The following is a 27,518-nucleotide window of genomic DNA, read 5'->3' as shown; positions in this document are numbered from 1 at the left end:
CTCAGCGGCCATGGCTCACGGGCCCAGCCGCTCCGCGGCATGTGGGATCTTCCCGGACCGGGGCACGAACCCACGTCCCCTGCATCGGCAGGTGGACTCTCAACCACTGCGCCACCAGGGAAACCCACCGTAGTCTTGATAATGAGTCGTCATTAAACTACTGGGAAACTACGAGCTTGTAACATTCTTGACGGTCATTTATGTTCGCATTTGCTTTATCCATCTTTACTCACACAATGGTACCAGTTCACCTTCCAGAACAAAATCTGAGAGCATGATGCTAAAACAGGTGTTAAGCATTTCCCAACAGGAAACAGGACTAGAGGACCAACCTCACAGAGTAGTTATCAGGACTAAATGAAATATAACGCGTGTAAAGTGCTCAGCACAGTAACTGCTACACACACACACACACACACACACACACACACACACAAGCTGTATCATGACAGAAGGTCAGACAAGAGCACACAAGCCCCAGACAGTCCGAGAGAGGGGCGGCCACCTATGAGAAGACAGCGAGGAAGGCCATGCTGAATGACTGCGGCTTTGAGAACAGGTTCCAGGCTCTGTGAGCAGGAAGCAAGCACGAAGGCGATTCGCTGCTTGGGGCAAGTGGGACAAAGTTAACAGATAACAGAAAGAACAGGGCTACATGATTCTGATTTTTCTCCCTTTCCTTTCTCCCAAAAGAAATTATTCTCAAACAGGACAGTGTAGAACAAGGTATTTTAGGAAAGTTCACATGTTTAGTTCCAGACAAACTATATCCCAGGGTAATCAAAGAACTTTGCAGAGATAGTCATCAAAGTATTATTATTCCTCTGAGGAATGAGAGAAAGGGAGTGGTAGCGGAAGCCCAAAGTGGTGGCAAATACGGTCCCAAGAAAACATAAAATTAAAACTTTGCATAATGAAGCCTCCTCCAATCAGATAACTCAGTGTCTTTCTCTGGCTAAGGCTTACTGCGACTTAAAGAGATAAAGTAGTCTCCACTAGAGGATACCAGCAGGGGAGCAGTGAGAGCAAATCCAGTAGTCTGCACTCATCTTCTCATAGCGACTGTGCAAGCACACAAGGTGAATATTACTAACACCGTATATTTCTCCCTCAACAAGTATTTAACAAAGTCTTTCATGATATTCTGTGGGCAAGATAATAAAAATCGGAGACCTACCCTACAGCATACTCCCATCACTAACAATACTGTATTGTATACTTAAAAATTTGCTAAGAGGGTAGATCTTATGTTAAGTGTTCTTATCACAAAAAATTAATATTAATAAAGACAGTAGAAGGAAACTTTTGGAGGTGATGGACCCGTTTCTAGCATAGATTGTGGTGACAGTTTCATGGGTGTGTACTTATCTCCAAATTCATCAAGTTGTATACGTTAACTATGTACAGCTTTTTGGATGTCAGTCACATTTCAATGAAGTGGTTTTTTAAAAAAGGTAATGAAACCTGGTTAGGATGAGAATGCATGTATATCTGCATGCAACCAGATTCCTGTCTCGGTGACCAATCAACCATGTCTTAGGATTAACCGATGTCAACCTTGAACCACTCCTTGGTAGGAATTCTTTTCAGATGAGGCTGAATTTCAGAGAGCTGGCTAGCTACGGTTCAAACAATAATAACAGGGCCTCCCTGGTGGCGCAGTGGTTGAGAATCCGCCTGCCGATGCAGGGGACACGGGTTCGTGCCCCGGTCCGGGAGGATCCCACATGCCGCGGAGCGGCTGGGCCCGTGAGCCGTGGCCGCTGAGCCTGCGCGTTCGGAGCCTGTGCTCCGCGACGGGAGAGGCCACAACAGCGAGAGGCCCGCATACCACACACACACAAAAAAGATTCCCGCACGTGGCAACGAAGATCCCGCTTGCCGCGACTAAGACCCGGTGCAGCCAATAAATAAATAAATAGTTAAAAAACAGTGACAACATGCTCGCTTCGTCAGCACATACACTAAACGGAGCGGCGGGGCCCGTGAGCCGTGGCCGCTGAGCCTGCGCGTTCGGAGCCTGTGCTCCGCGACGGGAGAGGCCACAACAGCGAGAGGCCCGCATACCACACACACACAAAAAAAATAATAATAATAACATTTATTGAGGTTTACTGAACTAGTTACTTGAAGTGCTTTATCTCATTAAATCATTTTGACAAGGTGTAAGGTAAAAACCACTCAATCCCTAATTTATAGATAAGACTGCATCTGAGAAAGATGAAGTAACATCCTTAAGTTCAAGTAGCTATAAAGTGGTGACATGGAGTTGAGCTCCTGGTTGTATTACTGACGGCCTGAGTGCTCTCTGCTAAGCTATGCCGCCTCCAATACTCACGTGGGTGATGTAAGGAAGCTATTTACTCTCCCCTGCTCCACGAGGCAGAACTAGGACCCTGATGTAAGTTTAAAATGGCAGGCTTGGGGCTTCCCTGGTGGCGCAGTGGTTGAGAGTCCGCCTGCGGATGCAGGGGACGCGGTTCGTGCCCCGGTCCGGGAGGGTCCCACGTGCCGCGGAGCGGCTGGGCCCGTGAGCCATGGCCGCTGAGCCTGCACGTCCAGAGCCTGTGCTCCGCGACGGGAGAGGCCACAGCAGTGAGAGGCCCACGTACCGGAAAAAAAAAAGAAAATGGCAGGCTTGAGTTCATGAGGTTAACTAACAGTCACAGGCGCCACAGAGTGGAAGTATCTACCCAAACACACTGAATGCGCTGAGATCTCCACCAGAACTGTTCACATCGAGTTGGACACCCACCAGCAGGAATATCGCAGAGCAGGTGCCTGCCCTGGTTGGGTGGGACCTCTAAGGTCCCGTCCAATCCTGGGCTTATGGGTCCCTATGAAATAACTCTCTTGTACTTTATTAATTGTAAAAACACAGATATCCAACAGGATAATGTGAATAATATTTATGCTCCTGATCAGACTAGAAAAATCACATATCTAGGTACACACCACCCCGGGTTACTTTCAAAGTCTGGTTTCACGCACGCTGGAAATGTGTGCTTTCTTGGAGGAAAGCGTTGCCAGGGGCACGAACTGCAAGTGAGACGGGGTCTTCCAAGAAGGTCACCGGAACTACGCACCCGTCTTTCTGGGTGGTTTACGTGCAGGTTTGTAAGCCTTGGTGTCGGGAACTGGGATAGGTCATGTTCAAAGCTAGAAACTGTTGGAGGAAGAAGGGCAAGAACATTCCCTCCTGACAGCCCATCATTTAAACTATTACGAATGAGCAAAAGTTTTATGTTTATGTTGTTTTATGAGCAAAAGTCATTTCAAAGCTTTCAGCAATGTAGTTACTTGGCATATCCTATAGCGCTTAACTCAACAGTAGGCAAACAGCAGTATTTATTGACTTATTCATTCATGCAATGCAAATTTGTTAAGAGCTATAATAATTATGGAAGCAGTGTGTTGGGCATTGAGGACACCACAGAAAACAAGACCGATACGGTCCTTCTTACTTTCTTAACAAGTGAGCCAACAAGCAAATACAAATAATAATAACACGTAATGACAGTTTGTGCTACAATGGAGATAAAGAGGGATCAGGAAATAACAAGGAAGGAGGCACCTGCTTTTCATAGGGGAGTCAAGGATGACTTCCTGAGGAGGGGAGGCTGAGCTGAGAGCTGAAGAGTGATAAAGAGCCAGGCAGGCACCAGGAAGCCACGTGCGAGGACCCCAGGGCAGGAAAGAGCTTGGCAAGTTCCAGCCAGGAGACGGGGCTGGGATTGGAAAGGTGAGTAGGGGCAGGCCACACAGGGGTCTTGCCAGTGTCGCCCCGTCTCCCCTTTCAGCACGTGGGGAGTGGCTGAGGTCCCTCCTGAAAACGTCCTTCTGGCTTCCGTGTGAAAGCTAAATTCTGGAGCAGCGGGGTAGAAAGAGGAAGCCCACTTAGCACACCCCTGTAGTGAAGCAGTCCAGGTAGGAGAGAATGGTGCTGAAGAAATCCTTGGAGAATCAGAGCTGTGAAGGAAGGAAGTGACAACGGTCTGGTGTGGTCACGAGGTCTGGACTTGCCTCACTCTGGCGTGCTGGCCAGCAAACACAGCTGCTGCTAAACCTTCCGCAGGTTTGCACCCAAAGTCCCTGCTAGCTTCTGTATCCCCAACTCTCTTAGTCATCAAGCCCTTAGCTCATCTGAAAGAGAGCCAATGGGCTCTCTATAGCTTGGAGTTATTACAATAAGCCAAAAGTGAATTGATAATCTTCGATGACTGCTCTAAACCTACTTTTAAGCATAGGTGGAGGAGGGGGAAGGGAGCGATGCAAAAGAGAACAAAGTTTGGGAAATCTGCAACAAGGCCTCTCAGTCAACAATTTAATGACTTAAAGTAAATAAATAAATAAATGTACTAGAGCACCCTGGGGCCCCAGTTCTTATTCGGATACACATCTGTTGGGCAATACAATGAGGAAGTTAATTACTTTTCTATGACATGTATGTATTTTGTGAGACATTGCACTGTACCAGTTAATAATGATCTACCTTCTGTTGACACAAAATGTTTAAATTAATAAAAATCTAAATGCTACGTCTCATAGCAAAGCATACTTAATTGAAAGGCTGGCTGGCAAGAGTAGTAATTTTCTTGGGTAAAAATTATTGGGATGAGCTTATGGTAGCATGAAAAGCTCAATCAACAGAGGGACTTATGTAGGCAAACTGTTTTCAAGCAGCTATACTTTATAGAAAGGGTAGGCGGGGCTTCTCTAATCGCTAACACAGTGCCACTGGGATTGTTACAGTAAGAAACTGAGGCTAATAGTCAGTCATTACCCATAATGGACAATATTAGTGATTTTACACTTAAACCTGTCTGTTTAATCTTTAAAGTATGAAATGACAAATCCAGAAAGGGCATAAACAATCCCTTAAAGCTCTGCTATGAATATTAAAAATCCTTTGGCTCTTCACTGAGTACACCCTTGATACTTAGATACTAAACCAACAGCATTACGAAAACAGTTTATTTTTTCCAGACTATAGAACGGTATTAGATTAGCTCAGAAAAATCCAGATAACATCAAAAGCAGGCTCCCAGCACTGAGACTGAGGGGCATACTCCAAATAAACTTGACAGGGATGTCTTGTTCAAACCCTGAAACCACCCAAAGAAAAGTCTGAAACCCAAGACACTGTAATAATCCTGTTATTTTCCACTTATTTTGGGGTAAAGAACAAAATGGTCTACCACCTTTCTTTCATTTTTAAACTCCCTTTCTCACTTCTCTCTTTGCCACTCTATCGTGCTTAAAAAACAGAAAAAAACAAACAAACAAACAAACAAAAATATTGGGACTGAAGTCCAGAAGTAAACTTTATTTCCTGTGTACCAATTTGTTTCCTTTAGAGTGCTGATGCTGAAGGACCAGGGAGGAGAATTGCTTCTTTCTGACCACCCAGCATCTCTATCCCTGGAAACCAACAGGATATCACGACACACAGATGGGCCCGACATGGTAAGAATATAGGCAAAAACCTAACAGGCTTCACCCTCTTCTCATTCTTGCCTATTTCTGGCCTGCTTCCCGGGAGCTTCAGTTAACAGGGTCTTCTCTTAGCCCTTCGAGTACATGGCAGTTACTCAGCAAATGCTTGCTGATCACGTGTCATGTGAATCAGCAGATAAAGGTGAAATGGCCCAAACCCAGAGTGGGTGATTTTTAAAAACTCTAATTTTAGGGTGAAATTCTTTGTTTAGTGGTAGTACGTGTGATTTTTAAAATCCTCCCCCCGCCTCCCCCCATCTGATTTATCCAGGAACCTACTGGAATCAAAGGATTCTGGAACTTGAGGACTGGGAAGCTTCTTGGAATTCAAGCAACAGACAGATGGGAAAGACTTCGTTCTTAGAAGATGCCCCACAGAGGCAATGCCACCATGTTTAAAAAAAAAAAAAAGTTCAGAAGGTCAGTACATCTATTCCAAATACCTGCAGTTTAAGTCTATTTCCCCAGGCTTAGTGACAACTAAACACTGCAGGTCACGCTGCCTGGATGCAGTCCCCACCCCTTCCCTTGCAGGCCGGAGAGTCCTAGTCCCCTCATCTTTCCTTAGAGTCTTATTTTTCTACAGCGCTTCTCTGAGCACATGGGAGGTTTCCCTTGTCCCTTTTTAAGTTACGGGGCTGCTGGACCTGGTGAACTGCAGCTTCAGAAAAAAGCTGCTCTGGGCCTTCTGTTGAGCTGAAAAGCAGTGCTATGGATTTGCAGGTTAGTCTGCGCAATTCTAACAATGGCTTTAATTGACCTTATTTGTAGCAAGAAGTGATTGTAAAAAGTAGATATGCACTGATATGATGTCAAATGCAGGGATTTTTTCTCATCTTCTGAGGCTGTGTGCTATTCCCACTGAGAAACTCTCCATGTTGAATGCAGCCCAATTGTTTATAAATAATTAACATGCTTTTAGTTCATGTGTAGAAAACATAATTTATTAACTAGCTGCTACTTTATGTGTTTCACTTTAAGAGGCACAATAAATAAAGAAATTAGCATAAGAAGGCACTGAAAAAAATCCCAAGATTGACTAAATTCTGAAAAAAGCAAGATGATTCTAAATTAAGGATATGCAAATTTATCGCATAAAGGGATTTAATGACAAATGTGGAGATGACTGTTTTTATGGGCCCTTAGCTGCAGCTTTCAAATTTTAATTTCACAGACAGGAAAGCGTTATCAATGCTTTAATAATTCCAGGGTTCCAATTTACATATCAAAATGAAAGACAGAGAAAGCCCACATCTTTCTTTACTTTTTAGAGCGCTCAGGGTCTGAAAATGACTTGGCCATAAAGGTTGAAAGAAAACAGCAGACATGCCGATGTCTGCATCTGAAACAATACAATATTCGAATTACCAAGAAGTACAGTTAGTTCAGAGAACCATCACACCTCTCCTTAGCAATTAATACTCAGCACAATTGGTAAATATTCTAGTCTTTAACTGAAGCACCCAGACACAGCCTGTAAGCAGATGAGCATTTGAAACAGACCAGTTGCTATATCCCCTGGAATTAACTGGACCCAGTAACATCTCATTCATTCGGGTGGTGAGGAGGGGGAACGGCTGCCATCACAAATATGCAAAAGCAGCTCTCAAAAAGCCCTTCTGGATGGAATAGTGTGAGAACCTCACTAATTTCCTCGCCTGTTTTTAGAGTGTATGATTCTCCTTCCTTGTGCAATAGTTTCTCACTCTGTTTCTACAAACACACTGTTACATTTTTTTCTGGCTGCTGCTGGTCAAAAGCCAACCCTCACTTTCTTCAATGGATTCCCACCCCTCCATGATGAAAATCCAAACTCTGCTTGGCATACCTCTCCCCTTGCCCCCAATCACTACCCTTACCAGCCTTTATCCTCCAGGAACACTGAACCATACGCAGCTTCCTGCTACACGATACTCTCCAAACCTCCGAGACATTTCCCGGGGTGTGTCCCCAATCTGAACTGCCCCAACTGAACCTACCTCACTGAAAACTCCTATATAACTTTTACATCTCAGGTCAGTGTCTCCTCCTCTGTGAAGTCTTCCCTGACTGTGCAGGGAGATTTTTTTTTTCTCCTCTGTTCCCACTGCACTTAAAACAGGCTTCCATTAAGATAACTGCTGCACTGAACTGAACTGTGTGTCTGGTGTCTGTCTCCACACTAGAATGTAGGCCACTTGTGGGAAGGGGAGATCTTTTCATCTTAGGATTCGCATAGTTGGTATATTACAAGCCTTACTTCATTAAACACTTGAGGAAGGAAGAAAGAAAGGGGGAAAAAAAAGGAAGGAGGGAAAGAAGCATTCAAGCAGGTTTGCTGAAAGACTGGAGATACATGGTGACTGTGGACGAGTGACAGGCAAAAAAGGAGACTTAGGTCCACTCTTAAGTCCTAAGCAACAGCAGAAGCCTGATTTCCTGAGGGTTAACGCTCAGGCTGGGAATGGAAAAGACCTGCTTGGGAATCACAGTCCTATCTGGCGGTGTGAGTTCAGGCTCCTCGGATGCCCCACAGTAGCTAGTGGTTTAATCTCTTCTTATAGGCTTGACCTAGTCTCATCCTCCTGGTTGGGCAGTGAAAGCATTAGTGAATGTTAGTCCATGGTCTGGGACAGACATTCTAATTAAAACATGCTAAATTATCCAGACATTTATAATGAAAATATGCTACTATACACATTTCCTGTTTTTATTTCTATAGTTCTATTATCCAAAGGACTTGAGAAATTGGATAAAGACACTATTTTAAGAACTTTAAAATGAGGCGTGAACAAACAGAAATGATCTTTCAAGAGAAACAGTCAAAGGGGAATTTCTAGCCAATTTACTCTCTAACCTTTGCCCCCATGCCCAGGTGCAGTAACCACAGTGCCTCATCAAAAGAGCACTGCCTCAGAATTAGGATACCTGGAATTTCTGGTCCCGACTCTCCAATGTCACTCATTGTACAAGTCATTTTTCCTCTCTAGACAAGGAAGGTATTGAACCAGATGCCTAATGTTTCTTCCAGCTATTCAAACTGAATTGACTCCTTCTGACATACCACTTAGCCTCTGGGGTATTTATGGATCTAAGTAAAAAGTATGCACTCTTGTGTACACCTTTTAGGCTCTGAAGGTATGCACTCGACAACACGTAGGAAGAGCCCAATGTGACCATCATTTCAGCAGGTTTTGGGGAGAGAGTGTGGAGAAATGCAGGTGCTCGATATAACGTATTTACCTGGAGCTCTATAGCTACTTTTCAGAGCGAAGAGCTCAGAAAGTGGAACCACAGTTGGTAGCACCCCATCCCCAATTCACAGACCTGCACTATGTATTCTCCTGGAGCTCACCAATGGCACCAATTCCCCAGCTTCATCCCTTCAAGGAGGCAGTGTCACTGCAGGGGCCTGTCTATGACTACACACATAGTGAGCCCCAAATAGTTACCATGAAATTCACTATTTAGTTTACTTCTTCCCACATTACAACAGTGAGATGTTAGTGGAAGTTTGTGTGACTGAGACCTGCAGGATTCCAAAATTCTGTGAAGTCAAGTATGTCATATTTGAAGGGCTTTGAGCAGGTACCATGGACCAAAAGTCTCAGCCTTCGAGTTTGCTGTTGAGCCCAGCAAATGTACTTTGCAAGTAGAACAAATAAAAGTTATTTTGGAATGGCATCATCTCCTCATCTCCTTAAGTTAAGTGAAGGGATTAGAATACCCTGTCTTCCCACTCCTGACGTCTGGGACATCCTTCCCGTTGTCACTGCTATAGGTCAGCTACAGGTTTTAGGCACAGCCCTCTGCTGTCCACTCCCACTGCAAAATGAGCTGGTCTCCATCCACCTCGGAGCCCTGAAGCTGTTGCAACCACTAAAGAGGACTGTTCTCAGGCTCAGGGCCGAGGAAGGGTGAGTCACACTCCCCTGCACTGTAGTAACAAATAAATGGCAAGGGAAGCCTTGTCTGATCTCTGCTCCCATGGAGTTTCATTATTTCTGTTTCATTGTGGGCATAAGATGGTCACACTCAGAAAGGGAGAACAATTCCCATGTGGTAAACCCTAAAAGGAGCGTCATCTCCTTGGGAGGGAACTTGACGAAAGAGAGTCCAGGATGACATCTACTTTGTCCAGGGATCTGGGGGGAAGGGGAGAAATGGCCTGCACATCACTCTGTGCAGTGCCGCTCATGCGCTGTCTTCTTACTCTTTCTGAAATCCCCCGCCCTAGTACACTTCCCCCCAACACACACATACCTGGACACCCCTACATACAGCCTGCCCACACACCCCTCAGTATGAGCCATGTCAGGAACTGTAGGCATGAACAGGGCAGCAAGTGATGGAGGGCAGTGAGATACCCCAGTCTGGACACAGGACAGTTCCCCTCTCAGGACAGAGAGACCAGGCTGGGGAGGGGGCTATGCCAGGGAGAATACAGGAGTGAAAAGCACCAACCACTGCAACACAGTCATCACTGGAGCTGCAAAGAAGGGACAGAAAAGGGGAAGGAATCAGAGATTACTAAAGGTTGGAGCAAGAAGACTTCAAAAGCTATCAAGAAGATTATATGAGCAATTCAGAGAACCTGATCAGCAAATGATGGGAACTGAGGATGCTATAATTCCTGGAACTTTCCATATAGACTATTTCCTCGGATCATTCAATAAATAATGGCTACCATTATTGAGGAACTACCATCTCCCAAGCTAGACTTACGTTATTTAATTGAACCCTCCAAGCAGCTTTGCCAGCTATGGATTATTCTCATCTTACAAAAGAAAAAACTAAGGCTAATATAGGGAAACCTGCCAATATCAAATAGTTAGGAGGCAGCAGACTCTACATGCCTCTAAAGCATGTAGAGTTAACTGCCCTGTTACCCACCATTCAGACTTGATCTCTCTGGCTAACGTCACCAGTGTTATTGCTCCAAGACTAGAACCCAACTACTCCTATATCTAATTCTGCACTTTTTCTATAGTATCCAACTGTCTTACATAAGATATTGATTCAACAAATGGTACTGGAATAATGGGACATCTGTGTGCATAAATAAATAAATAAATAAATAAATAAACCTTGTACCATATATAAAAATTAACTCAAAGATGGATCAAACCTAAAACTATAAAATTTCTAATAGAAGACATAGGAGAAAAATCTTTATCCTCTTGGAGTAGGCAAAGATTTCTTAGATGTGCCATCAAAAGACTGATCTGTTAAAAACAGATAATGAAAACTGGACTACAGCAAAATTTAAAACTTCCATTCTTCAAAATACTCTTTCAAGAGAATGAAAAGCCAAGCCACAGACAGAAGAAAAGATTTCTGAAACATGTATGTGATAAAAGACTTGTATACAGAATAAAGAACTCTCAAAACTCAAGAAGAAGAAAACACCTTTTTAAAATAGGCAAAAGATTTGAACAAATATATCAACAAATAAGATATGCAGATGGTAAATAAGCACATGAAAAAAAAATACATCGTCATTAAGGAAATGCAAATTAAAAGCAGAATGTGATATCACTATAAATCTATTAGAATGATTAAACACAAAAGCAAAACTGACAAAATCAAGTGATGGAAAGGATGTGAAGTAACTGGCAGTTTCATTCATTGCTGGTGGGAATTCAAAATGGTGCAGCTACTTTGGAAAACAGTTTAGCAATTTCTTACAGAGTTTAACATATATTTACCACACAACCCAGGAATCCTACTCCTAGGCATTTACCCAACTGAAATAAAAATTTATATTCATACAAAAACCTGTATGTGAATGTTTAAAGTGGCTTCATTGATAACCACCAAAAACTGAAAAAGAACACAAATGGCCTTCAGTTGGTGAACAGATAGACAAACCGTGGGATAGCCACGTAATAGAATACAACTGGGCAGTAAAAGGGAACCAAATACTGAGATTATATATATTTACACGCGTGTAAAAATAACATGGCTGAATATCAAATGCATTATGCCAAATGAAGGAAGATAGAATCAAATGGTTGTTTGGATCAATTTATATGACATTCTGAAAAAGGTAAAGCTATAGTGACAGAAAGCAGATCAGGAGTTAGCAGGGGCTAGAAGCGGGTGTGGAGGCTGAATGTAAAGCGGTATAAAAGAATCTGCGGAAGGGTGATGGGGCTGGTCTGTATCTTGTTAGTGGTGGTGATGCAGACTGTATGCATTTGTCAAAACTCACAGAACTGTGCACTAAAAAGAGTGAATTTTACTGAATGCAAATTATACTCCAATATTTAAAAACTAAGATAGGGAAAGTGTGTCAGTTATTCATGAAATTATAGAGACAGTATAGTGGAGTGGTTAAGCATATAGCTCCTGAAGATACCTCATTTGCAAAGTGGGAAGAAGAGCAACCACTCCCCTCATAAAATGACGGAGATTAAATGAGACGAGGTACATCATCCCCCAGTTCGCATGCCCAGCACACAGTAAGTGCCCCCGAAGCTCTGGCAGGCATCACGATGATAATATTCTCTGAGGAAGAGCACCTCATTCCATAGCACTCCTTGAATACCGTGTGCCATGTGCTGAGTGAGGTAATGTGCCTGTTACACAAGAATACATACTTCCATGTCACAGTAGCTGCCATCACTGAATCTGCTCCCCGAGCCAGAGCTTCTTCTATACCAAAAGCCAGGAGAAAAGAATTTTTATGCAACAATTGGAAAGGTTGTGAGTGGAATTCATGTCACCACAAATTATGGAGAGACCCTCTTCTTACCCGTGGCGTGGGCTTTTGGACAAACCAGAGTCACATGAAGCAGCCTGGGGGGCAAAGCTGCCTGCTCTCTGGGGAGAAGAGCGTGTTGAAGCGTTGTGTCCTGTGATGTGGGGAACAGCATATGCCAGGGCTAACACGGTAGCTACAGTGTTTATCTCCCAGCTGACTTTACAGCCCGCTGTGTCCACTGTGTCACGCCCAGAAGCCTCGCCCAGTCCCAGTGACACTGCAGCTGGGATTATGTGGTTATGAAATCGATAAACCCTTTTCCTCACTTTAACGTTAATGACAGCCAGCATTGCACCCACTCCTGGGAAACCCATTCTTCTGGTTGTTTGGAGAAGCAAGATAGATAACACACAGTAATGTTAGGTTTGACTACTTAAAAACTCACCAAACACACACACACACACACACACACACACACACACACACACACACACACACACACACACACACACACACACGCTCCCTCTCTCTCTCTCTCTCTCTCTCTCTCCAATTCCCTGCCAAATCTTCCTAATCTTCCTGAAGATAATGTAATTCAGTTATAATGAAAACTTCAGAAACAGGAAACACATTCTGCTTAGACTGTTAAAACTTGAAATATAAAACAATTCAGAGCTGGCTGGACTCATCATCGCACCACGAAGCATTCCTGCTTACCATTAATTTAGCAAAATAGAGGAAGGCAGCAGAAAAAAAATCTTGGTTTTCTAATGACCTTTAAGTAATTGCTCATATTTCAAATAGACTCAAGTTACCATAAAGACTTTTTCTTGGGCAGTAAACTCTCATTTCCTTTGAATACAGCTTTAACCCTACATTCCTTTACTCCTTCTTCAGACAGTCATTGTTCCTTCCTTTGGTTCAATGCTGCCTTCTTTCCCCAGTCTTCCCAGTTTACGAGTGACAGCCTGGGGAAGGTGCGGCAGCACATACAGGGACCGAGGCCACTCTCGCCAGTACTAGTCGTGTCTCTGAGGGATGCTGGGTTACTCTGGGCTCCGTCACCCACAGACGTAGTGAAGGGCCTCATAGGGACCCAAGAAAGGTGACTCCATGTTACAAAAGAGAGTCTCTGAGAAGAAACTGAAATATTTACCAAAGACAATCATTAACATTGCTTTATTTCTACAAAAGAAAATGACAGCGGGTGGACTTAGAACTGTAGCATCAAGGAATGAGAAACTTCTTAGGGCGTTTCCTCCTATTAAACTGCTTTTGAAATGGATACATTTTTAGAATGATTCTACTCAACTCTCCCTCCAAAGAAGGCCCAGGGATTCAAGACACAGATCTCTGCTCCACAGACAGGCAGGTACTGGGTAAAAGTGCACACATGCTTGGAAGCCCTCAGGAGAATTAGATCATTGTTTATCCTCATATTTTCCTCTGCCGCCACAGACTTGAATTCTTAGCTATGAAAAGCGAACAGCAGGCTTCCAACAAGATGTTGTAAGTTCAGACTTGGAGGCGCTCTCTTCTCCTCCATACCCATAGTAGTGATGAGTAAAATATAAAAAGAAAAACCAAAAGTGGCTTTACTAATTCAAAAACAAGATAAACTTCTCCCTGGACCAGTAACAAAACAGAAACGCAGAGCACTCAGCAAAGCCGAAGCCAGGGCCTCAGGTCTAGAAGCTGGCAGTCACAGGCACGAGTTCAGTTCCAATGGTTAAAAGAGATAAAAATGTTTCACAGAAGAAAGGTGAGTAGAGTCTGCTTTAAAGCTTAAAGGCAGGGGATGAGGTGAGGCGCCACTGGTTACAAAAAGAGGCTGAAAATATAGGTTGATGACATGTTTCCCTGGGATAAACATTTATGGAAACTATTGGACCTGGAAAGGCTAGAAGGCACAGATATTAGTCTCTCCAGGTAAGGAGTCAGATGCCCATTGCCTAAGTAACCAGGTCTGCAATAGCCTCAACATCCCTGTGGCGCAACACTTCCAGATGCCATTAAGTCTGGATTCTGAACTGGGGCCTGAGGAGCCTGAGGGAGGCACGTGCAAAGCTACCAGACAGAGCAGATGCACAGAGAGGAGAAAAAGGAACAAAATAAAAAAACTTTCCGCTAAAAATGGGCCTGCCATACAAAATTCCAGAACACATAGTGAAATGCAAGACTAAGGAAGATAACCGACAAAAGTCAAAAATCAACAATCAGAACACAATTTCACTCCAGTAAAATAAACTATAGCACTGACTGACCAAGACTTGAAGTATGATTAGGATGCTCAAATAGATAAATAACAGAGGAGTATGCATTAGAAGTGAATAAGAAATTATGAAACAGAAACAGGTAGAAATAAAACCTAAACTGGAAGATATGGGAAAAAAAAAGCAAATTTGAAATCCTGGAAATAAAAAATAGTCATTAAACCAACCCAATAGCAAAAAAAAAATCCCTAGGATGTGACTTAAGGGAACTTTAGTTTTAGAAACATGGAATAAATGCCAGAAGCTGAAAGGGGGCACTCTCTGGGGGCGGGGGGGCAGGACTCAGGCAGGAGCAGGAGAGAATGTACTAAAGTTTTCAACTTGGGTCTAGTACTTTGACTTCTCAAACTGTATACATGTATAGCTTTAATAAAATTTTTTTAAAAAAATTAAAAGACTACAAGAAATAAGGGAGGATTACCTGAAGGACATGCAGTTCTTGCTTTCTTCTATATAGTCTCAGTTTTATTCTTGGAATGAAGTAAACCATCAGAGAGATGAGAACATAGATTATACAAATTTTCACCTTCCTTACTTCTTTTATTAAGTTATAATGTGAAACTCTGTCAATCAACCACACTGAAGAATATTATAAAAATCAGCTCTTCAAGTCACTGTGGATTCTGATAAGGATATTGCTCATTCAGTCTCAGTGGGACCCTTGGTGAGTGCCTCAGGCCTCAGTTCCAGGAGAAACTGCTTCAGCTGAGGAGCACGTATGTGTCCAGTCTTCCAGCTACTGTGCATTTTGAAATTAGTCTTTAGCTTTGGCTGCTGAGAAATTTAAAGCAAATTTGTGATTTATTTCTTGTTACCGTATAGGATCATATGGAATGCATTCTGGGTTCTAACCTGCTTTTATCTTATTTTTTGTCACTCTTATTTCACAAGTAAATATAAAATTTATTGTTGTTATATTGCATATACAGGTATATATTGATACATATATGTGTATATGTGTGCATGGGTGCCTGTAAGCCACTTCAGAATCTTTTGGGTGGGGAAATGGTATAATTAGATAAAACAATTGAGGTAAAACAAGTTGCAAAAGAGAGGAAAAAGGAAAAGAGAAAAAAAGAAACAAATATAGGCTGGATCTTGGGGTCATGACTTTGCAGGACACTGAATGCCATGCTAAGAGTCTGAAGTTTATCCTGAAGACTAGGGATAATGCTGAATATTTTAAAAATTCTGAGCAAAGAATGGCATGGAAATAGTGCTATTTCAGAAAACTTATTCAAAAACAGTGTGCAGGGGCTTCCCTGGTGGCGCAGTGGTTGAGAGTCCGCCTGCCGTTGCAGGGGACACGGGTTCGTGCCCCGGTCCGGCAGGATCCCTCATGCCGCGGAGCGGCTGGGCCCGTGAGCCATGGCCGCTGAGCTTGCGCGTCCGGAGCCTGTGCTCCGCAACGGGAGAGGCCACAGCGGTGAGAGGCCCGCGTAAAGAAAAAAAAAACAAAAAACAAAACAAACAAACAAAAAAAAACCAGTGTGCAAAAGAGATGAAAGAAATTGAGTGCCAAGTGACCAATTAGGGGCTATTTCAATAAACTAGGAATGAGGCAAGAGGGCTGTGAGTAAATTGACTGACATTGTGTTTTAAAAGAAGGATCATATGTAACAGGCTTAGGAAAGAAAGTAAATACAACTTTTTTTTTGCAATAAAGCATGTGACATTCAAGGAAGCACACTATGTACTATCCACAAACTTATGGAAACAATCAATTCTATTTGGTCTGTTCTGCTTCTATTGCCTTGGATTTTGACCTGCACAAGCCAAATCATCCCAAAACCTCCTCTAGAAGGTAAGTTTTATTTCTTCCAGAATTTAAGTTGTTGCTGCTTACAAATGACAACTAACTCCACAAATGCAAATTACACCTGTTATTAAAAGGCCTCTTGCCTTCCTGAAACATGATACCGTGCAAGTCCACTAACATACAGATGTGGCACGTAATAAATATTGCTTGATGCAGAAACCTGTTGAGATGAATTTTCTAGGTTCCAAGAAAAGCGGAAAAATAAGCTTGAAAACTTTAAATCTAGGAACTGAAGTAAATTTAATTTTTGAACTAATTTTTAATTTATGCTCTTTTGGGGATGGGCTAAGTTGAATTTACCTCTGTAGTATTTTTGCAAATCAAAGCAACAGTATAGAGATTTCAGAAGGGATGTTTATATCATGAAGTAGAGCAAAATTCTCAGATAAATAGAAACTCAAAAATATAACTGATGAACTAACTGAAATCAAGTTTATATTTTCATCTAAATACATATCCTATTCATTTCCACTAGGAAACATTTCACAGAAATATGGGATAATAGAGCCGGAAGGGGCCTTAAGACCATCTTGTCTAATTCCCTTGTATTACAGATGATGGAGCAAATCAGAGAGGCTGAATGACTTGCCCAAGATCACTCAGTCTGTCAGATACAGAATGGACTGGAATCCAGCAGAGTAACTGAGCACTTTTTTTTCATAATTGAGATCTTATTGGTTGTTTTGAGGATCAGTACACAGACATTTCAATTTGTACATAGTTCTTAAAATCTGAAAAATCACGTAGTTGTGATTCTTTTCTAAACGGTTATTCCAGTGACTTTCCAGTTTAAAATTTGAAGGAAAATTTTCCTTAATAGGATATCAAGTACCAATATCTTCAAATACTGTTAAGCTGTTACATCATAAATACCACTAATTCACAATTTAATATCATATACATTACATACTCAAATTTTCAATCTTTGGCAATTTATTACCAGAGTTATTAGGAAAACTGCACTACCAAGACCAAAGATGTTATGGAACACACACAGTTCTGAAAGGGACAGCCAAGGTCAAGGGGTAGTTTTCTTTAGGAAACAATTCTACCAAAAACAACATGGGAATGGAAGTAATTTAAAATGTTCAAGACATAGTAAATGTACAATGTGACTCCAAATTGTCATCTAGTATGCTTTGTATTATAAGATATAAAAACTAATCTCCATCTATGGAATGTTAAGCTGACACCCAAGACAATCAAAGCCTCCTTATTCAATATCCCATTATTTTCTTGTTGTACTAAAAAATAAACAACCAGCAAATGATTTCACCTCTTTAAAAAAAAACCCTTTACACTTAAAAAATGTGAGGATGTGGGATTCCTTCCTTAAAAATGTTTCTAGAGCTCCTAAAAAAACTTGCATTTACAAAATAGTTGATAAAAATATTCCTCTGGATCATGCAAGAAGGGAGACAGGGGCCACTGATAAGACATAGTAGATGATATTAATCAGACTTGGCTTTTTTTCTCCTGCTTCATCAGAGGCTAGACTCGCCTCATTTTTAGTTTCTCCATTTTCTCCAGGTAAATCTTCTTTATTTTCTTGCTTAGCCACTTCGGCCTATTTTCTCTTTGCTCCCCTTTTTCTCTTTTGTGTGCACTTTTTTGTCTGAAGATATATCCTTTCCTGCTGTCTTTTTGGCTTCATTCCCACTTTTTCAGGAGCAGGCTTAGCTGACAACCTTGCTGATCTCCTCTTGGGCTCCCCATTCACCACCCTCTCTGTGGAGTTGACCTTCCTCTTGGGCATCGTGATGGTGGGGCAGGTGTGCACCAGGTGCCTGTGGGCTACTGCACACACCTTCCCAAAGCTGGATGCTGCCACTCCTACCACCCTCAAGTACTTTTTTGATTATATAGCTTGGCCTACCTCTAACACAATATTTGTGATGGCTAACGGTATGTGTCAACTTGACTGGGCTGCAGGGTGCCCAGACATTTGGTCAGACATTATTCTGGGTATATCTGTGAGAGTGTTTTTGGATGAGATCAACATTTGGATAAATTGACTGAATAAAGCAGATTGCTCTCTCCAATGTGGGTGGGCCACACCCAATCAGTTGAAGCCCTGAAAAGAACAGAAGGGCTGACCCTACCACTAGTAAGAGAGAACTCCTCCTCCCTGACTAGGTGGGACATCAGTTTCTTCCTGCCTTTGGACTCAAACCAAAACACTGGCTTTCTTGGGTCTCCAGCCTGCCAGCTTTCAGACTGGAACTTACACCATCAACAATCCTGGGTCTCCTGCCTGCCAACTGCAGATTTGGGGCCTTCTCAGTCCCCACAATCACATGAGCTAAATCCTTACAATCAATCAATCAATCAATCTCTCTCTCTCTCTCTCTCTCTCTCTCTCTCTCTCTCTCTCCACACACACACACACACACACACACACACACACACAGTTGGTTCTCTTTCTCTGGACAATCCTATCTCAAATAAACTTTGAACTCAAAGGAATAAAGAAAATGGTCTTAACAGATATGATAGACATTGTAGATCAGCTACCGAAAAGCTATCCACAGCTTTCTTCTCCCTTGTCTTCTTCTAGTGAAAAGCTAAAATTCTGTTTCCTTGCCTCTTTTACACCTACAGTAGTATGTGACATAGCTCTGACCCATAAGATATAGGTGGAAATCCCTAGGAGGATTTCCCTTTGTTCTTTGCATTTTATTACCCCTTCTTTTTTTTTTTGTCTAGAGCTTGGATGCACTGACTAGGGCTTGTGGGCAGCAGTCATCCTTGCACCATGAAGACAAAAGCATATGCTAGGGCTAGCTAAGGAGGAACACAGGAGGATTCTGGGTCTGTGATGAGACCTATGAGTAGCTGCTCCCATGTTGGACTGCTTCTCTAGAATTCTTGACAAAAACACATCACACCTCCTAAAGCCAGTTTTAGTCAGGTTATCTGTTATTTGTAGCCAAACTCTTTCCCAATATACTATTTTAGCCCAGATTTCAACTGTAACAATAAGCCAAAAGTGAAAATGACCCCAGCTTTAATAAAACAATCACTTACTCAAAGAAAAAAAAATTGAGGGTCTGCCATATAGATGGCATGTAAGAGGCACTAAATCCAAAAACCTTCCCATTCCCAACCAAGGATGCTGATGGGAAGTTAGCTTGCTCCCTGCCATTCCAGGTGGTAATCTGAGGAGGAATCCCAGGGGATCCCCTATGATTCCTGGAATGTTTGTGAACGGCAAAATGGGAACACTAAAGTGGACTGAATCTTGGGGAGCTATTAGCAATGGGTCCAACTTTTCCCGTTCAATTCACTTATTTCTAAAAGCTCTTTTTAATGAAGAACTCATCATGATCACTGACTCCTGCATCTTTAGAATGAGCTCACGGTCCTTTCGCATGCAGTGAAAGCAACTACCTCTCTCCATCGATGTCAGTGCCAGAAGTCACAGGTAGTTGTGGTACAGGGGAAGGAGAACTAGCTTTATCAAAAGATCTGTGTTTGAGACTTGGTGCTGACACTTTTCCTTCATCCTTTCCCAGAGGCATATTTCTGAACCTTTCTGAGTTCTGTTTCTTAATTTATGAGTATTAAGTTCAAATGAGATAATGATTACAAAAGAATTCCAACAAATGTAAAACACTCTACAAAAGTTAAGATTTCATTAGATAACCTGATTGTGTGCAAACTAAGAGTAAAAAGGTTCAATGTGAGGAAAGTATAAGATTCATATGAGAAAAGTTTATTCATTATCTTTATGGCATTTATTTTGGCTCTTCTTCATTTCTCAGAGAGTAAAAGTTGCTAGATAAGTGGTCACCATCTGATAAAGTAGTGCAGCAGAAAGGCTTACAGAAGAAATTTGAAAGAAATAAAAAACTAGATAAAACTTGAGATGTTTACTACTGAGCAATAGCTGTTACCAATCGTAACAGAATTAACCCTCTTGCCGCAGGCTCCAATAGCACTCTGGCCTTCAGTGTCCTTTTAATTACACGTTTTACACCTACATTCCCTCTAGACTCTAAACTCCATGGATCCTTACCTGAGGTTAAACCTCTTACTGCCTGGTGGGTGATAAGAGTTCCAGGAAATAAAACATATGCAGCACAATGTATTATTTTATTTACCTTTGTTTCCTACTATGCACTGAGGGTCATTTACTTCTGGATTAATGAAATAAAAGCAGAGTTCTCTGAGAAACCATGCAGATATTGCCCAGGAGGTGTTCCAAGCTGGTTCCATACAACATACCTTGTCCTGGGTTTGACACCGGAAACAGTCACAGTCAAAGCAGTATTGGTCCCTCAGATGCTTCCGGCGCTCCTCGCTGGTCATCAGCATATCCAGGTAGCAGATGGTGAGCTGCGGAGGCCAGAGAGGGAGAGGTCACACGGCTGCTGTGATCATTTTCTTTAACCAATGGCTATTATTGTGAATCATTAAAGTAAAGCACGTTTTTATTGCACACCAAAAAGTGTAAGTAAGAGAGAAGATACGACTTATGGTCTCTCCACCCAAATAATCACATGTAAAATTAATGTTAATGCATTACATTCCAGTCTTTGTTATGTGGTGAGCACATGTGTATCATATATTTATTTTAAAGAACTGGGCTCATTAAATCTAGATACTTTTGCACCTTATCTTTTATTCACTAAACAGTAAACTATCAAGAGCTGTTATATGTTTGGTATTACTAAGTTTTGGTAATAAATTTTGTAACCACTGGCAATCAGAGAAGCCAAATTTATCCTGGCAATCAAATGGGTGGCAGATTATGTAGCCAGATTGCTCTTAAATCCTAATCAATTCTGTAGCTGCTTCATGGAATTTAGGGTCAACCAGATTTGGAATCTTGGAACTTAGGAGACAGTTCCCTTACTTGTGAGGCTTTTATTTATTTATTTTTAAAATAAATTTATTTATTTTTGTCTCAAGCCCTCGCTAAGCAATAGTCTGTAACAACTGGGCTCCTGCAGCTGAGACCACAGCCACTTTTTAATTCCCTAGATCTTTCTTTTGCCTCATGACCTGAAGCCAGAGCTGCCTCTGAGGTACAAAGGGCCACCATATCAGGCAAGTTCCTCTTAAACTCCAAATAACTGATTTCTAAGCACACTTTTTGAAACAGCCTGTTAGTAAGTCTGGGGCAGCATACACATTCATCTTGAATTATCAGGCTCTCAGGGGCCCAGTTTCCTTATTTGAGGAGAGATGGTAAAATGAGCTGATCTCTGTGTTCCCTTTTGGGTTAACTCTAGGACCCTCATTCTCAATCCAGCCCAATGGCTCTAAGTCATCAGACCCAGCTATTGGGTCAGATTAATCGGTAGTACTTATCGGGTGATTACAATGGGCCCAGCGTGAAGTCAACAAATCCAGGGCCTGTCACACCAGAGATATATGCTTGACAAACCTAAGAGTTTATTACAAGGGCCAAAACTCATGAGTGATCACGCCAGGCAGTGAATGGGCAACAGGAGACTAGTTATTTCATTTAACCCCAAAAAGAGACTCCTACGGCTTCCCTCAGTATTCTGTAACTGCCTGGAACCATTACCTGGACTGTGCAATGGCTTTCTAACTGGCCTCCCTGCTGCCATCAGTCTACATTGCATCTTCTAGACTGCTTTAAGAGAGACCTTCCTAAAGCTCATATTTGATCATGTCATTTCTCCATGCAAAGAGTTCTGATGGTTTCTCCCTGCCTATAGGATAAGGATACACAAGGCTTCCCCAGAAGATTTTCTGTCTGCCTTTCTAGACGCCGCATCTCTCCCTACACCCTACCATCTGTCACCATTATGTACACTGCTACACGCTGAAACAATGCACGCCGTGCAACGTGTATGGTGTTGGCCTTCACCAGCCAACGCCCTTTCCTCCACTCTCAGCTTATTCAGAATTCTCTCCTCCTTCAGCCTTGGCTCAAACACGCCTCCTCCAATGAAGAATGTCCAGTTCCTCCCATGCCTCTTTCTTGCCATTGAAGTCTGCAAAAATACACTGTATCAAAGCTGAAGGTCTCAATGGCAAAAACATTTTTATTCATAATTTTGGGGAAAAAAAAAGCCGGATTACTAACTAGTAATGACAGCTAAATCATTTTATCAAGCAAAGATAAAAACCTTTATTAAAGACTCGTTGACTCACTAGTTTTAATGGAGAATCTGCTCACTAAATGTAGGGCTCATTTAGTGGGAACATATATATGAAAATGTGCCATTGATCAATGGATGTTTTAATGGCAAAGAACAAAACTGCATTAAAATATTAATGCTACTGACCGTTGCTTTGCCGTTTTAGTGCAGCTCTTATGGAAAATGCAGTAAATCAATTCCAACATTAGAGTAATATCATGAAAGGTATTTGCTGGATATTGAATTTGTCGCTTACTTGAAAATTTCAAGGCAAAGTGAACCCCTTTTCCCTGAAGCCCATCTTCTCATTATGTACTCTGGAGTGGATAGTAAGATCAAATTAAAATTAGACTTGGTCTTCATTTCTTGAATTACATTGTCACAATTATAAATTTTTCTAATAATGGCTCTCAACTGAAAATAGAATTTGAAAAATCCTCCCTCTCTTTAAAGTCAAACCTGAGTGTTATTCATGTCTCTTCTCTTTGTCACGCCCTCAGAGCCAGTCAGTTTTCAAATTCTGCTAATACTAGCTTATATTCTTCAGATCCCTCATCACAAGCCACCACCTGAATCTCCCGTCTTCAGGCTGCCACTGTCACCTCTTGCCTGCATTATGCATCATTCTCCCAATCTTGCCTACACATGGAAAAACTCACCGTGCCATTCCTTTGCTGAAACTCTTCAGTGGTGCCCCATTTCCTGTCCCCCTCCCTTCCAACAAATATTTAATGAGTGCATCCTATATACCAGGCACTGTTACAGACCCTTCAGGTGAACTGAGATCCTCAATAAGGCCCCCATGGGTTGCTTGGTCTGGTCCCTGCATATTCCCTCATCCGCTGGTCACATCTGAATTTGTCCGTCTATTGATGTGAACTGCTTCCTGTTCCTTGAAGTCACCATTCTGTTCCTGGCCCCTGTGGCTTTGTCTAGAATGCCTGCCCCTGTCTTGGCCAACTTTAACTCGCTGGATCCTTTAAAAGTCTAGGAGTCACTTCTCTGGAAGCCTTCCTTATCCTCTCCCACCACCCCTGATCCTTACCACCACTTGAGTGTCTCTGCTCTGAACTTCTAGAAAGCCCTGTACCCATTTACACTATTTTAGTTTTCATATTCTATTATTGTGTTCTGTTCTGTGTCAGTTTCCTCAATTACACCTTGAATTCCTGAAGGCAAGGTAAGGTCTTACTCATCTTTGTATGCCCAACGCCCAGCCCAGTACATGATACCAGTAAGCATGCAATGAATTTGTTAAATGACTTAGCAAATAGAGATGGCTGGGAGAAGACAAAGACCGTTATGATCCCAAAACATTTTAGATGAAAACTGATACTTGGGGATATGGATATGCTCAATCTGTGCAAATCACATTTCTCTCAATTGCTGTGGCTCCAGAGAACACTGGCAGCCAATGGCATTATTTGTAACAGCTACAATCTCTTCTAACCAGGAAATCCCATGAGGGTGGCCTGGACTGTCCAGCTTTCTTCCATGATCCACGTTCTTGAAGACTGTCAGGTGATAACATGTGTTTCGTAGCTTAACAAAACCCAGAAGAGGCAGCCATCAACAACCCAGCATGTGAGCCATGACTTAAAACTATAATACACACATCTCTTGGTACGAGGTGCTGGATGAGAGACAAAAACCCAAACAAACAAACAAAACAAAAAACAGCCCCCACCCCCTGCTAGACACAAAACAGTTCCAGAACTCAACATCACAGTGAAAATCCTTAAACAGCAAAGTGTTATAAGTGGTGCTGGTATGAAGGGAAATGGTCCAAAAAGTCCAAAGGATGACTTTAGGTGGAGAGAAACAAAGGTAAGAAATTTCTGTTATGGTGGAACCCTGTGTAATTTTCCAGTTCTCCTTGTCTGAGGTTTGAAATGTTCTCATCTCAAACTGGCAATGCGTTGGCTTTCATGTTACTTTCTTTCCGGGGCCCATGGGACACACCTGAGGATTGGTGGTAGTTTCAAAATGGGTCTAAGGTTCTATTCCACCTCTGGTTTTGTGTCCAGCAAACCTCCTTCATTCACTCAACAAATACAGACTGAGGAGTTTCTATATTCCAGGCGCTATCCAGTCTTCTCTCATGCAGCCTACATTCTGGCACTTCCATCCCAAATAGCACATTTTAAAACTGAGGGTGCCCTAATGAGCAATAAAGCCAAAATGCAAAACTGATGCTATAATACAAAATTTCTACATTTCCTTCTTTATCCAATTTCACAAAAGCCAATATTTGCACAGTAAAAAGGAATTGTCCCTCTTAATTAACCTCAAAATGTCCTTTCTCCCTCTCCACTACCTCTACCACTAGGGGCCGGTTTTAAGTGTGCAGGATGTATTTTCAGTATTGGGGTGGCTACAAGCATGAACTGAGCAGGGACTAGACATGGGAGATCCTCACTGATGCAACAGTCGTACACAGCGAACAGCTGTCCCATCCAGGATGCCAACAGTGCCCACAGTGAGAAACACTGCTGGTCTTTACACCATGTACGCTCGATTTAACAGGAAGTCAGCCCAACGAAGTGTTACTGAATGCCTCCTGGGGTGTAAGGCAAAGTGCTAGGTGCTAAAGGAGACACAGTAAGACACAACTGCCTGTCTTCATGAAGCTCACAGCTGAGTGGAGAAGTCACCAAAAGGGCTGGAATAAGTGCCAAAGAAATATTAATAACCGCTGTAAGAGAGAGCTCAGAAGAGAAGATCTTTTAATTTGAGAAATCAGGAAAAGTTTTATAGAAGACATGATGTTTGAGAGGGCCTTGAGGGGTGTATAATGTTAAGACAGGTAGAAATGGTGGGTAGACAGAGGGGAAGCAACTGAGCAGAGAAAACGTCATGCACCAAGACATGTACAATGGTAGGGAAAGAAATTTATTTTCTGAACAAACTGGTATAAAAAGGACTTATGGGGAGAATCCTCTCTTTGCTGAGAAGCCGCTTTGATAAGTACCATAGGGAAAAATATCTGAGTCTGCAGGGCCTGATGCTGAGCAGAATATTCTGTGTCAGGCAAGAGGAAGGATTTGCTTGTTGCTCCAGAGATGGAAAGAGAAGGACATGAAATAAGCACCAAAAGACAGTGTTTTTTCAACTAAATGAAAAACAACCAAGGAGAAGAACTGGCAGCCAAGCCTAGAAAACAAGATATAAAGAGATTTCTTGGTTGTTTCTGCAAAGTCCAATTGTTTCCAATAGTTTTTCTGTTTGCTTGTCAAGTTACCTTTTCTTTTTAAATTTAGTAAAACACCACCACCACCATCATTATCAAAAGGCAGCCATCCCTCAGCTCCCAAACTAATGTTGAAATTGGATAGTGGTCCCCCCTTCTTACCTGCCTTGAAGTCACATATGACCCAAGGAAAAAAATCTAAATTCTATATACTGTTCACAGATATCCCAGTGTACCAACTACACTGATGCTAAAAATTGGAAATTCAGTAAGTGGCTGTATAAGAGACAGCTTATTCAGTTGAAAATCAGTTTGGACCGAGTCTTATCAAAGCCAAATCCCTGTCTACATAAAATATGGTACCTCTGAGTTTAGGTTTTATTGGCTGAGGGCTGCATAAATTCAACAAAAGCTTATGATGGTCTGTTTTCCTTGCAATAAATATCCACTTTAGCAAATTGGAAGGTAGAAGGAAACTGGGTTCTAAAAAGTGTAAATATCTATAACCCAGAATTCTGGGTAGTAATTGTGTAAACCCTGTCAGGATCGGGTTCAGCAGCCCTGAAGCAGCCCACCTGCAGCTGCCTTGCGAGACCTCGGGCTTCTGAGAAGGCTCCTCATCAAAAGAGGCTGGCTGGGCAGACTGCAAAACTGGAAGAGTCAAGGCCAGTTCATTGCTGGAGGTCATACTTCCCGTCCCCTATTTCCTTCACATCTTTGCTTGGACAGTTACCCAGGGATGCTGATGCTGATAGGTTTGTAAAGGTCCAACGACAACCTGAAAGAGTAAAACTCGTTTGCTTTCTTAACATGAAGGTAAAAACGAGTCACCTCTGAAATGCAATTAGGGACCTTGGGAATAAGTAAGCCCTTGGGATCTCATTCACAAGCTGGGCTGCCCTCCCTGCCTATGGAAGGATGACCACTTGCAGAGATGCGAGGGGCCGCTGAACTGTCATACGCACAAAACACACACTCTGTCACACACACACCTCTCCCACACACACATACAACAGGAACTGTCATCATCCAGAGAAATGGTGATTAAAAAAAAAATGTTAGCTCATCTATAATCTGGGAGAGGTGATGGGTAAATCAGTCGCTGGGTAGAGGTGCTATACATCTGCTCCTTGGCAGAAGGACAAAGAAAAGCTGCCCCTCAGGCACAACTGGCTTTAGGGCAGGGCCTTGCTGAGAGGATCTTTGACGGAAAAGGAGGCCAGCCAGTGGGAAACACAGGTTCCTTACCTCCTCTCCGGCCTCAATGTCTCGGACTGCACGCAGTAAGAGGTGGGGTCCGTTGAACACAATTGAACAGTTGGGGTCACAGCTGTGATTGAGCAAAGACATACTGCAGGAAAGAAAAAAAAAAAGGAGAGACCATCGTGGCCCAGTAGATGGAGTCACATATCTAAACTTTACGACTATCGTAGGCAAACGACACTTTAGCTTAGGGGCAGGGGGACAGGTAAGGTTGACAGTGTACCAGGGATTGAGTGCTCTGGGGCCACTAGCCCACTTCCTGTGAAGTGAAACGCTCCCCAGGACGGAGGCTCATGAGGGAAGTTTGTTAATAAAAACATTTTCTGAGTCCTTTGGGGGGATGGGTGAGGGGAGGTAGTTGTCTCATTATACCAGCCAGTAAGGCAACCCAACATGAAGATGGGAAAAAAACACCGACTTGCAAAGGAATAATTTCTGAGATAATGGGATACGGCAGTTAAAACCGCAGCCAAGACACCACTGAGCTTCCCACACAGGACCGCATTTGTCGAGCTCCTTTGGAGGAACTGCCACCTTCACGAGAACATGCACAGATACACTGAAGAATAATTAGGAGCACTTCCTCTTCAACAGAACTCTAGGTTACCTCGCTAACGAGACCCTCATGCATTCTGGGCCATGGCCACGTCATTTTATTACCTTGGAGGCACCTTTT

At 42.4% G+C, this 27,518-nt stretch overlaps 1 protein-coding gene across 2 annotated transcripts in view; it reads right to left on the bottom strand.

The window, feature by feature from the left end:
• SMYD3 (SET and MYND domain containing 3) overlaps positions 1-27,518 on the bottom strand; it is a 725,308-nt gene that overhangs the window by 132,384 nt on the left and 565,406 nt on the right. For both annotated transcript variants that reach the window (XM_024133701.2, XM_024133702.2), the window contains exons 7-8: positions 26,828-26,930; positions 20,501-20,611 (exon numbers count right to left, since the gene is read on the bottom strand). In XM_024133701.2, the coding sequence (XP_023989469.1) occupies positions 20,501-20,611; positions 26,828-26,930 (214 nt within the window). The remainder of the gene's footprint in view (positions 1-20,500; positions 20,612-26,827; positions 26,931-27,518) is intronic.

The sequence above is a fragment of the Physeter macrocephalus genome, chromosome 4 (assembly GCF_002837175.3).
Source record: "Physeter macrocephalus isolate SW-GA chromosome 4, ASM283717v5, whole genome shotgun sequence".
Lineage (NCBI taxonomy): Eukaryota > Metazoa > Chordata > Mammalia > Artiodactyla > Physeteridae > Physeter > Physeter macrocephalus.
The sequence above is the reverse complement of the archived record's forward strand: the minus strand, read 5'-3'. Positions and strand labels throughout refer to the sequence as shown.